This window comes from Aythya marila (genome assembly GCF_965140915.1).
Source record: "Aythya marila genome assembly, chromosome: W".
Taxonomy (NCBI): domain Eukaryota; kingdom Metazoa; phylum Chordata; class Aves; order Anseriformes; family Anatidae; genus Aythya; species Aythya marila.
In genome coordinates, this window is record NC_139081.1 from 12,159,297 (window position 1) to 12,176,369 (window position 17,073).

General features: G+C 43.6%; 1 protein-coding gene across 1 annotated transcript; it reads right to left on the bottom strand.

Moving 5' to 3' along the window:
- Nucleotides 1-2,721: 2,721 nt before the first annotated feature.
- On the bottom strand, nt 2,722-3,135 carry LOC309889404 (GSK3-beta interaction protein-like; the record flags this gene model as incomplete). The annotated part of the gene is given in 4 exon segments (XM_082782221.1): nt 2,722-2,781; nt 2,785-2,906; nt 2,909-2,985; nt 2,987-3,135. Coding segments are annotated over 4 exon segments (408 nt in total).
- Nucleotides 3,136-17,073: the final 13,938 nt, after the last annotated feature.

Sequence of the window (17,073 nt, forward strand, 5' to 3'; positions counted from 1 at the left end):
TTAGCAGACAAAAGCAAGGCATTCCTTTCCCTCAGAGGCAGTGACCTGGTATGCCTGCTCTGAAAAATGCTTGCTGCACCAATGTTCAGTAGGGTTTAACAGAAAGTGCTGCTTCTTATTTCAAAGAACATACAGGTGAAGATGTGTTGCAACTCCCACATTTTATACCCCAATTTCCTTATTTTGTATTGTAATTCAGTGCTGAAAAAGGTCAAAGAATACCTCAATTCCTTCCACCTGAGAAAACAAAACCATGTAACCTGCTTCTTGCAGAGGGTACTAATCCCCTTGCAGTAGGTGACAAATACTAAAGGCATCAGAGGTTCCTTACCCTGGTGATCAGGAGGGGGTCTGGGGACCAAACCCTTGACAAAGAGCTGTCACTGAAGTATTTGTAGGCCAAAATGCACGTGAAAGTGAGTTTTATTCACTATTTCCCCCACCAGCTGACATAAGACATTTCATTGAGTGGAGTGATTCAGTGAACATCTTTCTAAAATTTTGTACGTCTCCAGCTTCATTTTATATATAGCCAAATCAGCTTATGTAGAGCTCTGGGCTGAGATGAGGATCAGGCACATAAAAGTCAGTATTGTTGCACATGGCATTAGAAGACATAAATTCCTTTCCAGATCTGCCTGCAGAGCACTGTGTGCAACCTCTTCCTGTGCAAGGCCTGATGTATGTGCATGCCCAGTGTTCTGAGAGGGAGAAATTGTCTAAGTCCCAGTAGTTGACATTTTGCATGTTACTGTAGAAAGTCAGTATAATGCTTCCAAATTATTTTAGTCATGGCAACTCCTTGTAGTCGTCCTGGTAGCTTGGTTTGCTCAGCTGTAGCAAGTCATGGCCTCCTTGCTGTTTCAAAAATCCCTCAACAATTCCCCCTTTTTCTTTTTGAGTAATCCAAGCCTCATGTAACAGTCTTGCAAGTAACCCTTTAACCACATTTATTACAATACAACACGCAATGATGATTAACACCACAATAAGCAGAAGCCTCAATCCCTCTTTGATTAATCCCAGTAACCATCTAGGCATCATTTCAAACAAATCAGTGAGCCATTGATTGAAAGGATTGATATCATATTGAATCTTTCTCATGTGCTCTTTCAGGAAACTAATGGATTTGTGAATTGACTCACTGTGATCAGAAAGGTTCATACAGCACATTTCCTCAAAAATCCTCACACCCATGTCCTTGAACCAAAAGCAAAACGTTAATAGCAGCTTGATCCTGTAAAAGCGCATGTCGCAGACTATTTTGATCTAGTAACTTCTTCTCAAGTATTTCTGTCGTGGCATTGGCTTGCTTCTCGGCTCAGTATGCCAATTTTTCTAAATTATTAAGTGCATTTGCAGCTGCTGCTCCTGGCACAAAAAGTGCTAATGCCATTCTAACCACAACACCAAGCAACTCCACATTATCATTGCAATCTGATGTGAGCAATGCCCGTTTATGTCTAGTGATCTTATCCAACTATGACCAGCTAGGAGCAAATATAGTAAGTTTAGTAAGTAAGTATAGTAAGTAACGTGGACCTCCGATAGCATTTGCAGGGATACCTTGCCAGGCCCTATCCCCGCAAAGCAGAAAAACATCAGGAGGTAGTGCCATAGCTGTACGATTATTCCAAATGCTGTTGTTATTACCCTTTAGCAAATTTCATACAACCTTTGGTTTCAAACCAATACAATGCAAGTAACATTACAGTGCTTAGTCATTATTCATTAGGAGAGGATACTGTACAGTTGAGGGAGAAAAGTTGAAAAACAGGAGTACCAAAGTACTCTATTATGTAAAGGCTGAAGCAAAAATACTCTTGGGTATATCCTGTACATTGTGTAAACAGACATTCAGAACAGTAAACAGGATAAAATGTCTTTCAAGCCTCCCAAACAGTTACAATATAGCATACATACATATATATCATATATAACATCATCTTTAGGGAATGTAGCCTGTTACATCCGAATTTACTTCTGTGCTTAGCTCATTTGCGATTCAGACAATGCATTCATATAGTAGCAGTACATCTCATTCACTCTTTGGAGTTTGTTGGTTTCCACAGACACAGACATATCAAACAATACTGAGATTTCCTTTTAACTCAGATGCTGTTATTATATAATCAACACTCAACTGTTCAAGAGCCATCTTTCTTGCTACTGAAGCTTAGAATTTTCAGATTTATGCACAGCAAATCAAGCTGAAATTCTATTCTATGCAAAAAAGTAATTTTCAGTTTAAAACAGAACTTAATTGCCTGTTTTACCCAATCAATTTCAATTACTACATGTTAATTAAACAGTTAACTTCTATTTTAAAAAGCATATATGACAATGATCAGTAAGAATACGCTAAAAAAAAAAAAATTACTACTTGCCTCTGTAATATTCAGTCTATACGTGTTTTTCAAGAGTTTTGGATAGTAACACTTTGAAAAGAGACCAAAATTTTTTAAATGTTGTGAGAAGCAAGTTATTTGCTCACCTTCAACAAAAAGAAAAAATAAGTTTAGTAGTTTTACAATTTATCAATAGCACTGTGATATACACAAATCCTCTGAAGCAAAATGCTATAGACCAGTACTAGTATGTAGCAGATGTTAATGCAAGAAATTAAGCTTAAGATGTTTGTGGCTGTGTTTGTAAGAAAGATTGCAGTGCCTCATACTAAGAATTCCTTCTAATATTAAATCTTCTTCACTTCAGGGTAAATCACGACTGATCTTTCTTTAAAGCTTCTAGTCTTTGTAGTAATGCATTTCCAAACACCTCTCAATAGGCCAGGCTAAGAGAGTCCAATAAGGAGTAGACAGTTTCGTGGTATGGTGTCTGCAAACTGTCATCAGTCTGATCAAAATCATAAGCTACTACCCTGAGTCCTGCTTCAGTGAGCTCAGGCAGTACCTGTTCCTTTCCCTGGTTTCCACATTGATATATGCCACATCCTCTGTACATGGAAGGGTTTTTGAGACAAACGTTGCTGACAGCAAAAAGAACATCATTCACAAGCACTTCGGCTTCTGGTCTCATATCTTTCACATCTGTTCCTTCAAAGTCTGAATAATCAGAATCCTCTTCAAATCCTGTATTACTGGGAGACTCCATAGGATTGCAGTCAGTCTCCATTCGGTGCAGGTGCCTGGCATGGAAGAGTGATCGCCCCACTCGCCTTGTTTTCTTGTTTTTTTGTTTTTTTTTTTTGACCAAGCACTGCAAATGGATGAGACACGTGATTGCTAACTAGTAAGGAGAGTGCAACTTCTGCTATATGTCTGCAATCTTAGAAACTATTTGCGAAAAAGCCTGCTGTTGCTCATTTGTTAGTTTAATCTCCTGCTCTGCGCTTCTTCCTCGCAATAAAGGTAATAGTATAGCTAAGTTGTCTTTAGTAATCCCTACAATGTTCCGAACCCACTGAATATTACCCAGGAACATTTATACATCAGTCAAAAAGCCACTAAGCACTAGGAATGTTGCTTCGCAGAGATGCTGCATCTCACTCACATAGCACAATCACACAGTCACACAAAGAGGCCTTTTGCACTTCTCATTTATACCACAAAAATATCACTTAAACTAATTTGTCCGTGGCTTCAGGAGGTCCTTTTCTACTCCCATGGTGAGCAGCTAAGAGTGGAGACCCCTCCAAGGAAAATGCTCGGGGTGCACCTACGGGCGTCCGCTCCACAGTCAATGCCACAGCCAAGCAGAGCGGCTCCTGGCACAAGGAAGGATGCTATTATAGTATTGTATAATTACACCAAAGAGATGTATTGCAATAAGGAGCAAGTGTGGCATTGACGATTTGTTTCATGTTTTTGTTTCTTTTTTTTTTGCGAGCAATTGAACTTTACACATGCTGTTGATGTTAAACTTCCCAGGATATCTAATTCCTGTGGCTCTGCAAGTGAATAATACAATACAGGTGCACAGGTAGAGGAAGTGCCAGCTGCTTGCAACAATATTTTTAATTCCTCAATCGGGCGATAGAAGAACATTGTCATGGCAACTCCTCATAGTTGTCCTGGTAGCTTGGTTTGCTCAGCTGCAGCAAGCCATGGCCTCCTTGCTGTTTCAAAAAATCCTCAACGGGGGGACAAACCCATCTGGGCTGCTGCATTGTGGCAAGATATTGCTGCCTGAGTAGAGAACCCGGTTGTAAAGGTACGCCACGTAGATGCTCATGTGCCCAAGAATCGGGCTACTGAAGAACATCAAAACAACCAGGATCAGGTTGGTGGATCAGGCTGGTAAAACTGAAGAGGCTCAGGATGGACCTGGACTGGCAACATAAGGGTGAATTATTTATAGCCCGATGGGCCCATGACACCTCAGGCCATCAAGGTAGAGATGCAACATACAGATGGACTCGTGATCGAGGGGTGGACCTGACCATGGACGCTATAGCGCAGATTATTCATGATTCATGTGAAAGATGTGCTGCAATCAAGCAAGCCAAACGGTCAAAGCCTCTTTGGTATGGAGGACGATGGCTGAAATATCAATATGGAGAGGCCTGGCAGATTGATTACATCACACTCCCTCAAAACCCGCAACAACAAGCACCACGTACTTACAGTGGTGGAAGCAACCACCGGATGGCTGGAAACATATCCTGTGCCCCATGCCACTGCCCGGAACACTATCCTGGGCCTTGAAAAGCAAGTCCTATGGCGACATGGCACCCCAGAAAGAATAGAGTCAGACAATGGAACTCATTTCCGAAACAACCTTATAGACACTTGGGCCAAAGAGCATGGTATTGAGTGGGTGTATCACATCCCCTATCATGCACCAGCCTCCGGGAAAGTTGAACGATACAATGGACTGTTAAAGGCTACACTGTAACCAATGGGCGCTGGGACATTCAAAAATTGGGATACGCATTTGGCAAAGGCCACCTGGTTAGTCAATACTAGGGGATCTGCCAACCGAGCTGGACCTGCCCAATCCAACCTGTTATGTACTGTAGAAGGGGATAAAGTTCCTGTAGTGCATGTAAGAAATATGCTGGGTAAAACAGTCTGGGCTACTCCTATCTCAGGAAAAGGTAAACCCATTCGTGGAATAGCTTTTGCTCAGGGACCTGGATGCACTTGGTGGGTGATGCAAAAGAATGGGGAGGTCCGGTGTGTACCTCAAGGGGATTTAATACTGGGTGAGAATAGCCCATGAGTTGAATTGTATCGTGTTAATTATTACATAATACTGTATGTCATCACTACTATGATTGCTATATACCATAGATGAAAATGGTGATTAATTAGAATGTATTGGAAAGAGTGTAACCTGAGCATGACATAAATGGTATGGAATAAGGGGTGGATATATGTTCTGTTTTCAGCTAGCATAGAGTTAATTTTCCTCCTAGTTGCTGGTCGAATGCTATGTTTTGGATTTAGGATGAGAAGAGTGCTGATAACATGCTGATGTTTTAATTGTTGCAGAGCAGTGCTTACTCCAAGCCAAGGACTTTTCAGCTTCTTGCTCTGTCCTGCCAGTGGGCAGGCTAGGGGTGCAGCAGTAGCTGTGAGGGGATAAAGGGGTATTCCATACCATCTGGCGTCATGCTAAACAATATATAGGGGTGGCTAGCCAGGGTGGGGTGGCTGGCTGCTCGGGGATAGGCTGGGCATTGGTCAGCGGGTGGTGAGCAATTGCATTGTGCATCACTTGTTCCTTACATATTATTAGTAGTAGTACTATTATCATCATCATCATTATTATTATTATTTTCCTGTCTCATTAAACTGTCTTTATCTCAACTCATGGGCTTCACTTTCTCTTTTCTCTGCCCCATCCCAGAGAGGGAGGGGGGAGGGGGAGCAAACGGCTGAGTGGTATTTAGCTGCCGGCTGGGTTAAACCACAATGATAGGTGATACTCAACCATAAAGCAATCTGTTCAGAAGAAACCAAGCTGTATGTCATTAACAGAATCATTTCTCTGCTGCATCAATTTAATGAGTTAGGTATTCCTCAAATGCATCAGAAAGCAAATCAGGTATGGCAGTTGGTGACAGTTTGTAAAATATCATGAAAACTTTTAACATTGAGACTTCTAAATTATATTTTGAAGTTCTGGAGCAAAAGACAGCTGGTTATTTTTCTGTCAGCTGTCTCTCAGTGGTTGGCTGTAGGTTTTGAAACATATGTTTTTTCTTATTCCAAATGGAAAGTAGCAATAGATTTCATTAAACCGGTCCTTCAAATAGAGCAATGGCAGATTTTTGTTATTCAAAAGTGTTAGATGCAGATATAGACATTTTCTATCTCTTTAAAATTTTGCTGAAATTGCAGTTCATGTTGTTTCAGAAACCATTATGGAATTCAGCTGGAGTTAACTTGACTGTTGGATCTGTTTCACTTTGTAAAAATAATTGAAGATTTACTTGAGAAAGGAAGGATTTGTTATAAGATGATTAGAGATCCTTAGCTAGTTTGTGAGATACTCAAGTTCACTCATTTCTCTCAAATTCCTGTTATTTCTCAATCATTTAAATGTTGTATAGTAATTAAATCAGCTTTAATTAGGGTTATTAACTTTCAGCCTATGACCCGTCACATCTGCCTAATCCCAGTGTATGTTTTTTTCAGAATATGTTTGCAACATTTTCATGGATTCCAGTTAACTCAAATGTTCTATGTGAATAAAGCTCCATTTCCTCCATCCAAGGTCTACATATGGCTACATGATACTTAGTAAATTTTGATAATAATAATTTACTTATAAAATATAAATATAATAATATATAATAATATAATATAAATATCAAATATATTTGATAATAATTACTTAGTAGATTTTGATAATAATTTATTTATTTTTACTATAACACTTAATTTCCAGTACTTTTATTACAATTTATGGGAATTTTATGAGTTTCAGTTTATTAGGAATTTCTGTTTGTTAGGAAAATAAATGAAACCTTTTATTTTTAAATCACATCAAGCACTGTGACTAGTTTCTTTATTATATGTTTATGTGTTGGTTTGGCAGCCATGGTGAAACCTTAACTTCAGTAGTTGTCCTCAGAGAAGTATGTTCCATAGTCACCACGAAGACAGTTGACTGACCCCATATAAGTTTTAAAAACTAAAAGATCAAAATCTTGATTTTTAAAAAAATAATAGTGTGTTACTCAGTAAAGCTGATCCACGATTATGATCTATTTGTGTAAATACTATCCAGAATACCTAGTTAAGTTGTACTATGATGTGACTGGGAAAGTATTACAAAAAATTTTACCAAGATGATTTTCTTCTATAGACAATATTGGGGGTTAATAGTACTGACCAACTGTTAAAAAAATGCAACTTTGTACTGGGTCTGGCTGGGATGGAGCTAACTTTTCCCACAGCAGCCCATAAAGTGCTGTGCTCTGCACTTGCAGCTAGAACAGCATTGGTATCTCACCAGTGTTTTGTCTCTTACTGAGCAGTGCTGGCACAGTATTGACACTCCCTCCAAACCCCCAAGAGCCAGTAGGCTGGGGGTGGGCCAGGTAGAAGGGGGTGGATGGGGGGAAGGTGTTTTTAGTTTATTTTTTTTTTGTTTCTCACTTCTCTAGCTTGTTAGTAATAGGCAATAAATTTTATTAAACTACCTATGCTGAGTCTGTTCTGCCTGTGACAATAACTGTTGAGTGAGCTCCCTGTCCTTATCTCAAGCCCTGAGCCCTTTGCATTGTATTTTCTTCCCCTTTCCCTTTGAGGAGGGAGAGCGAGAGAGCAGTTGTGGTGGGGCTCGGCTGCCCACATGAGTATAACCACCAGAGTGGGTGAACATTGCTCACTGATGGGAAGTAGAGAAAAATTGTTTTCTCTCTCTTTGTGCTTCTGCATGGCCCTTGCTTGTTTTTCCTCTTTTTTTTTTTTTTTTTTTTTTTTTTTCCTTTAAGTTACCTTATCAGCCTGTAAGCCTCTTTTTTTTTTTTCCCATCATACTTTCTTTCCCCCATCTTCCTTTGAGAAGGGGGCACAAGAGAGTGATTTTGGTGGAGTCCATCAGGGTGAAACAACCACAAATATCTACATAGAGCAATTGATAAATGCAATTTAAAAAGGAAGAAGGTAGGACATATCATATATATATTTGCTGTTTATTAGTGCTTATTTATCACTATAATACAAATGCATTCTTGTCTCTGTAGTCATGAGACAGATGTTTGATTCACTTTCTAAGCTGATACTTGAATGAGTGAATTCTCCGTTGTTATCATAGAATCGTAGAATATCCCAAGTTGGAAGGGACCCATAAGGATCATCGAGTCCAACTCCTGGCACCGCACAGGTCTACCCAAAATTTTAGACCATGTGACTAAGTGCACAGTCCAAACACTTCTTAAATTCAGACAGGCTTGGTGCCTTGACTACTTCCCTGGGGAGCCTGTTCCAGCGCGCGACCACCCTCTCGATGAAGAACATCTTCCTGATGTCCAGCCTAAACCTCCCCTGCTTCAGCTTGACACCGTTCCTGTGGGTCCTTTCACTGGTGATTAAGGAGAATAGGTCGGCGCCTACCCCTCCACTCCTCCTCGTGAGGAAGCAGTAGACTGCGATGAGGTCCCCCCTCAGCCTCCTCCAGGCTGAACAGGCCAAGTGACCTCAGCCGCTCCTCATACGTCTTCCCCTCTAGGCCCTTCACCACCTTCGTCGCCCTCCTCTGGACACTCTCCAACAGTTTAACGTCCTTTTTGTACTGTGGTGCCCAGAACTGCACACAGTACTCGAGGTGAGGCCGCACCAGCGCAGAGCAGAGCGGGACAATCACTATCCCTCGACCGACTAGCCATGCCGTGCTTGATGCACCCCAGGATACGGTTGGCCCTCCTGGCTGCCAGGGCACACTGCTGGCTCATATTCAACTTACTATCAACCACAAGCCCCAGATCCCTCTCTGTGGGGCTGCTCTCCAGCGTCTCGGCACCCAGTCTGTACGTATAGCCAGGGTTGCTCTGTCCCAGATGCAGGACCTGGCACTCCCTCTTGTTAAACTTCATGCAGTTGGTGATTGCCCATCTCTCCAATCTGTCCAGATCTCTCTGCAAGGCCTTTCCACCCTCATCTGAGTCTACAACTCCTTGAAGTTTAGTGTTGTCAGCAAATTTGCTCAGAACACCTTCTAGTCCTATATCCAAACCATTTATAAAGACATTGAAGAGGACTGGCCCTAAAATGGAGCCTTGAGGGACCCCACTAGTGCCCATCTGCCAGACAGATGCGGCCCCATTTACCACAACCGTTTGAGCCCTGCCCGTCAGCCAATTGCTCATCCATCGAATGATGTTTTTGTTTAGTTGTATGCTAGACCTTTTGTTCAGTAGGATCCTATAGGAAACTATGTCAAAAGCTTTACTGAAATCCAAAAAGATCACATCATCTGGTTTCTCTTGATCAACTAGATGGGTGATTTATTATAAAAGTAAATCAAGTTAGTCAAACAGGACCTACCCCTCGTGAACCCATGCTGGCTGGGACCAATGACTGCATTGTTCCCCAGGTGTGCTTCAATAAAGTTGTGAAATATATTCATCTGATTGGTGTCAGTATGGAACAATGCTAGGGCCGCATGTTCTGATGAATGTGACCTTCTTTCTCACATACCCTTGTATAACCACAAGTGTAAGAAAAACAGTGTGGTTAATGTATATAATTATTGTATCTTGCAAAGGAATGTTTTAGCAACTCGTGTCAATAGAGGGCTTGAAGGGAAATGTATTTGTAGGCTTTTCCTTGAAGTCTCTGATATCTGGGGGGTTTCAGAATAACTGATAAATATTATTACTATTATGCATGGGGGGTTGCCTCCCTCGGTAGACCATACACACCACAGTGGAGGGTCCTGCCCCGGTCTTGCCTTCTCCCTTTCCTCCCTTCAGGCTTGTCCTCTTTATCTGGTGCCCTTAATTCATGCAGAGCCTCGTTGCCGTTGTTCTTCTTTAGCTTTAATTTCAGTTCCCCAGGAGCGGACTCAACCCTCCAAGTTTCGGTAGTTACTGGTCCTTTTATTCTGGATGTGTGGGTCCAACCCCTTTCTGCTGTTCTCACAGCTGTTTCAGTAGTAAGTAAAACAAGGTACAGCCCCTCACATCGGGGTTCAGTGATTCTTCCCTCCAAGTTTATTTATTAAGACCTTGTCTCCTGGTTGTATCTTATGAATAGCAAATCCTAAAGGTGGTGTTTGAGCCATCATTCCAATTTCTCTTAGTTCTTGTAATCTCTTTCCAATAGTAATTATATATTTCTGGATGCTACGATCCTCAACTATATTGTTCCTGTTATAAATGGCTCAATCTTCAAAATAGGATTAAATAAAAAAATAGGATTTATTAAAAGAATAGAGGTAAGCAAACAGCGCTGGGTGCACCGGGAGTCTCCGCTCCACCAGGACGCACACCAGTTACATCAAGTAGCTGATTTTTATGTTCCTAGACTAATACATATTCATTACTCCTTCTAAAAAAACCAGGTTATTATAATTAGCTTCCGGGGTCCAGTCCCTCCTACTGGAGCATGCGCATCAGTCTCCGGTGGTCCCTCTGGGGGTCTCTAGGGGTCTTTCATGCTGAAGGCTCGTAGTCTTCCTCTCCAAGTTTTTTTCTCGTCCTTCCCCTTTGTACTCCTTTGGCACCGTTTCAAGTTTATACAGCATCCCCTGCAGGTCTTGTCTCCAAGCCGTCCTTCAGCTTCTTTTTTTTCTTCTTCTTAATCTCTTGGCCACCTGGCTAGATATCAGAGGCCTGCATAGTATCCCATAACAGTCACTATTTGTTATGAGTTGTTCTGAAAACCCCAGACATCAAAGACTTCATACAAACACAAATAGCTTTCTTATTGACACTTCACCAGTAATTAAAACATTCTTCACCAGCCATTCACAGGGACAGTCACACCTATAGCAGTGTTAAGTTAATCTCGAAGACAAAAAAAAAGGGCTGTAACTGTTAGAAATAGAAGTTCGGAATAACAAAAGCAAAGAGGTTCATAAATTTGAGGAGTATTTTCTGAAGACTTGATAAATTGACTAGAATGAGGGGGAGACTGGGACATACTGCATCTGTGGTTCAAGAATTAAATTGCCAGTGCAGGACCCAGAGGCAGACAGGACTGTTCTTTGCTGACACGAATTGTTAAAACATTCCTAACAACCCCTTATCTTCTTTTTAATATCCCCAATTCGTGTCTCTTCTGTCGTTAATAACTGGATTTCATCAGTCCTTTCTTGGAGGGTCCAATTCTTAAGCATCATAATTGACATATCCCCTTCCTTTTTAATGAAGTTATTACCAATGTACTATTTATCACCCGGTGTATTAATAATGTAAGGCAAAGTATCATACAAGGTACAAACAATAACATCATTACACCACATAACAATAAAAATAACACTCTTTTAACCCATGGTCCACCAGGCAGCCATGAAAATAAATCCCATTCCATATCCTTCCAGGTTTGTGTTCGCTCGCTCACCTCCCCCCTTCCTTCTCTGGGATGGGAGAGAGAAATGGGAAAGTGAAGCCTGTGAGTTGAGATAAAAACAAGAAAATAATAACAATAATAATAATAACAATAATGATGATTAATAGTACTACTAGTAATAATGTGTACGAAACAAGTGATGCAAAATGCAATTGCTCACCACCTGCTGTCCAATGCCCAGCCTAACCCCGAGCAGTCCGGCCCTCCTCCCAGCCTGCCTGCTGGCAGGACAGTGAGAAGCTGTGTCGTGGTTTAACCTGACTGGCAGCTAAACACCACGCCGCCGTTCGCTCACCCTCCCCCTCCCTCTCTGGGACGGGGGAGAGAAATGGAAAGTGAAGCCCATGAGTTGAGATAAAGACAGTTTAATGAGACAGGAAAATAATAATAACAAAAGCAATAATGAATATAATAATAATAATAATGATACAATGGTGATAATAGGAAAATAATAATAATATGTACAAACAAGTGATGCACAATGCAATTGCTCACCACCCGCTGACCAATGCCCAGCCTAACCCCGAGCAGTCCGGCCCCCTCCCCCCCGGCTAGCCACCCCTATATATTATTCAGCATGATGTCAGATGGTATGGAATACCCCTTTGGCTAGTTTGGGTCAGTTGTCCTGGGTCTGTCCCCTCCCAGCTCTTACTGCACCCCCAGCCTGCCTGTTGGCAGGACAGAGCAAAAGGCTGAGGTGTCCTTGGCTTGGTATAAGCACTGCTCTGCAACAATTAAAACATCGGGGTGTTATCAGCACTCTTCTCATCCTAAGCCAAAACACAGCATTCCACCAGCTACTAGGAAGAGAATTAATTCTGTTCTAACTGAAACCAGGACATCTATCCACCCCTTATTCCATACCATTTATGTCATGCTCAGGTTACACTCTTTTCCATACATTCTAATTAGTCACCTATAGTAGTCATGGTAGTGATAACATACAGTATTATATAGTAATTAACATGGTACAATTCAGTTCATGGGCTATTCTCACCCAGTATTAAATCCCCTTGAGGTACACAACGGACCTCTCCGTTCTTTTGCATCACCCACCAAGTGCATCCAGGTCCCTGAGCGAAAACAGTTCCACAAATAGGTTTGCCTTTTCCTGAGGCAGGAGTAGCCCAGACTGTTTTACCCAGCATATTTCTTACATGCACTACAGGAACTTTATCCCCATCTACAGTACGTAACAGGTTGGATTGGGCAGGTCCAGCTCGGTTGGCAGATCCCCTAGTATTGACTAACCAGGTGGCCTTTGCCAAATGCGTATCCCAATTTTTGAATGTCCCAGCGCCCATTGGTTACAGTGTAGCCTTTAACAGTCCATTGTATCGTTCAACTTTCCCGGAGGCTGGTGCATGATAGGGGATGTGATACACCCACTCAATACCATGCTCTTTGGCCCAAGTGTCTATAAGGTTGTTTCGGAAATGAGTTCCATTGTCTGACTCTATTCTTTCTGGGGTGCCATGTCGCCATAGGACTTGCTTTTCAAGGCCCAGGATAGTGTTCCGGGCGGTGGCATGGGGCACAGGATATGTTTCCAGCCATCCGGTGGTTGCTTCTACCATTGTAAGTACATGGCGCTTGCCATTGCGAGTTTGAGGGAGTGTGATGTAATCAATCTGCCAGGCCTCTCCATAATTATATTTCAGCCATCGTCCTCCATACCAAAGAGGCTTTGACCATTTGGCTTGCTTGATTGCAGCACATGTTTCACAGCCATGAATAACCTGTGCTATAGCATCCATGGTCAGGTCCACCCCTCGATCACGAGTCCATCTGTATGTTGCATCTCTACCTTGATGGCCTGAGGTGTCATGGGCCCATCGGGCTATAAATAATTCACCTTTATTCTGCCAATCCAGGTCCACCTGAGCCACTTCAATCTTAGCAGCCTGATCTACCTGCTGGTTGTTTTGATGTACTTCAGTAGCCCGATTCTTGGGCACATGAGCATCTACGTGACGTACTTTCACAGCCAGGTTCTCTACCCGAGCCGCAATATCTTGCCACAATGCAGCAGCCCAGATGGGTTTGCCCCTACGCTGCCAGTTGTTTTGCTTCCATTGCTGTAACCATCCCCACAGGGCATTTGCTACCATCCATGAATCGGTGTAGAGATAGAGAACTGGCCATTTTTCTCGTTCAGCAATGTCTAAAGCCAGCTGAATGGCTTTCACTTCTGCAAACTGACTCGATTCACCTTCTCCCTCAGCAGCTTCTGCAACTCGTCGCGTAGGACTCCATACAGCAGCCTTCCATCTCCGATGCTTCCCCACAATACGACAGGACCCATCAGTGAACAGGGCATATTTCTTCTCATTCTCTGGCAACTGGTTGTACAGTGGGGCTTCTTCAGCACGACCCACCTCCTCCTCTGATGGTATCCCAAAGTATTTGCCTTCTGGCCAGTCCATAATCACTTCCAAGATTCCTGGGTGACTGGGGTTTCCTATTCGAGCCCTCTGAGTAATCAGTGCAACCCACTTGCTCCATGTAGCATCAGTTGCATGATGCGTAGAAGAGACCCTTCCCTTGAACATCCAGCCTAGTACCGGCAACCGGGGTGCTAGGAGGAGCTGCGCTTCAGTACCGACCACCTCCGAAGCAGATCGAACTCCTTCATATGCTGCCAATATCTCCTTTTCAGTTGGAGTATAGCGGGCCTCAGATCCTCTGTATCCCCGACTCCAAAACCCCAGGGGCCGACCTCGAGTTTCCCCAGGTTCTTTCTGCCAGAGGCTCCAGGTGGGGCCGTTCTCCCCGGCTGCAGTGTAGAGCACATTCTTTACATCTGGTCCTGTTCGAACTGGCCCAAGGGCTACTGCATGGACTATTTCCTGCTTGATTTGTTCAAAGGCTTGTCGTTGTTCAGGGCCCCATTCAAACTCATTCTTCTTACAGGTTACTTGGTAGATCGGGTTTACAATCAGACTGTAATTTGGGATGTGCATTCTCCAAAACCCCACAACACCTAGGAAGGTCTGTGTTTCTTTTTTGTTAGTTGGTGGAGACATAGCTGTTATTTTGTTGATCACATCCATTGGGATTTGACGACGTCCATCTTGCCATTTTATTCTTAAAACTGGATCTCTCGTGCAGGTCCTTTGACTTTATTTTGTTTTATGGCAAAACCGGCTTTCAGAAGGATTTGGACTATTTTCTTCCCTTTCTCGAAAACTTCCTCTGCTGTGTCACCCCACACAATAATGTCATCGATGTACTGCAGGTGTTCAGGAGTTTCCCCTGCTCTAGCGCAGACTGGATCAGCCCATGGCAAATGGAAGGGCTGTGTTTCCAGCCCTGGGGCAGCCGATTCCAGGTATATTGGACTCCCCTCCAAGTGAAGGCAAATTGTGGCCTGCACTCTGCTGCTAGAGGGATGGAGAAAAATGCATTAGCGATATCAATTGTGGCGTACCACTTGGCTGCCTTCGATTCCAGTTCGTACTGAAGTTCCAGCATGTCCGGCACTGCAGCACTCAGTGGTGGCGTCACTTCGTTCAGGCCACGATAGTCCACTGTTAGTCTCCACTCGCCATTAGACTTTCACACTGGCCATATGGGACTATTGAAAGGTGAATGAGTCTTGCTGATCACTCCTTGGCTCTCCAATTGACGAATTAGCTTATGGATGGGAATCAGGGAGTCTCGGTTAGTGCGATATTGCCGCCGGTGCACAGTTGTGGTAGCGATTGGCACTCGCTGTTCTTCGACCCTCAGCAACCCCACAACAGAGGGGTCCTCTGAGAGACCAAGCAAGGTAGATAATTGTTTAATGCCCTCTGTCTCTAAGGCAGCTATACCAAAAGCCCACCGGAACCCTTTTGGGTCCTTGCAATATCCTCTTCTAAGATAGTCTATGCCAAGGATACACGGAGCATCCGGGCCAGTCACAATGCGGTGCTTTTCCCACTCATTCCCAGTCAGACTCACTTCAGCCTCCAATACAGTCAACTGCTGAGATCCCCCGGTCACTCCACAAATACAGATGGGCTCTGGTCCTTTATATCTCGATGGCATTAGAGTACATTGTGCACCGGTGTCTACTAAAGCCTTATACTTCTGTGCGTCTGACGTGCCAGGCCATCGAATCCACACAGTCCAATAAACTCGATTGTCCCTTTCCTCCCCCTGGGTGGAGGCAGGGCCCCCCTAATCCTGGTCAGAATCTTCTTCGTTTCTGTGTTTGAAGGACTGTCTGCTGGAAGTTGGAGCAGCAAACTTTTCAGAGAATCCCTTTTTCTTGGTTGTTTTCTTTTGCAACTCACATACCCGTGCCTCTAGGGTCGCGGTAGATTTTCTGTCCCATTTTCTCATGTCCTCTCCATGGTCTCGTAAGTAAAACCACAGGGTGGCACGGGGTGAGTACCCACCATATCGTCTTCCTTGTGTGGATGAACGCCTACCCCTGATAGCTGAGACACTGCTTTGTACAGGTGCGGAGGAGAATAATCTCTCTTCAAGTTGGTGAACCTTTTCAGAAAGTTTCTCCCAGGTGTTCTCTTTCGGTCATTGGACACTGGTTGGTTCAGGTGGGGAGGACGATAGATTCTCTTCAAGTTGGTGAACCTTTTCAGAAAATTTCTCCACAGCTGAGATGCAGGCCTGTAAGGAAGAGGAGAGACTTTCTTCGTACTGCCGAAGTTGTTTAGCCACTTCATCCACTGTGGGTTCCTCATCCTCTTTCCAGGCCATTATTGCCAATGAGCTGGCATATGATGATGGTGCACTCCGTACAAACTTCCGCCACATGGGTCGTGTACACCTGACTTCATCTGGATCTTTGGATGTTTGTCTGAGGTCTGGATCCTCATAAATCACTTCCCGTATGGCTAATTCCCTCAGGTACTGGATTCCCTTCTCCATAGTGGTCCACTTGCCTGGTAGACATAAAAGTTCTTCCTTGAAGGGATACCTTTCCCTCACAGCTGAGAGGAGACGCCTCCAGAGGCTGTGAGATTGTGCTCCATCTGCAATTGCTTTGTCAATGCCAGCGTCTCTAGCAAGGGATCCCAGTCGCTTGGCTTCCCTGCCGTCTAATTCCACACAATTGGCTCCAGTGTCCCAGCATCGGAGCAGCCAGGTGACAAGCTGCTCACCTATACAGTGACCAAAATCTTTTCGCACATCTCGTAACTCACGCTCGTTTAGGCTTCGGGTAGTTACTGTTGATTTTTCAGCATCCTCATCTTCCTCCTCCTGAATCCTTAATGGCCCAGCGTCGTCGTCTTCTCCGTTGTCTCTATACCTAGATTTGGCAGAAGACTCTCTGCGTTCTAAACAACCTGAATCTCTATACCATTTTTTCACCTTCTCTACAGGGGCAGCTTGCACTGCTACTGCTCGTTTCTCTGACCTTGTTACAGGGTCTGCCGCAGAGGCTGGAATACCCTCTGCAGGGTCAACTTGCACTGCTACAGTTCGTTTCTCTGACCCAGCCACTGGAGCTGGAGCAGCTGCAGGAGCTGGAGCAGCTGCAGGAACCGGAGCTGGAGCGGCTGCAGGAACCGGAGCTGGAGCAGTTGCAGGAGCTGGAACTGGAGCAGCTGCAGGAGCTGGGGCTGGAGCG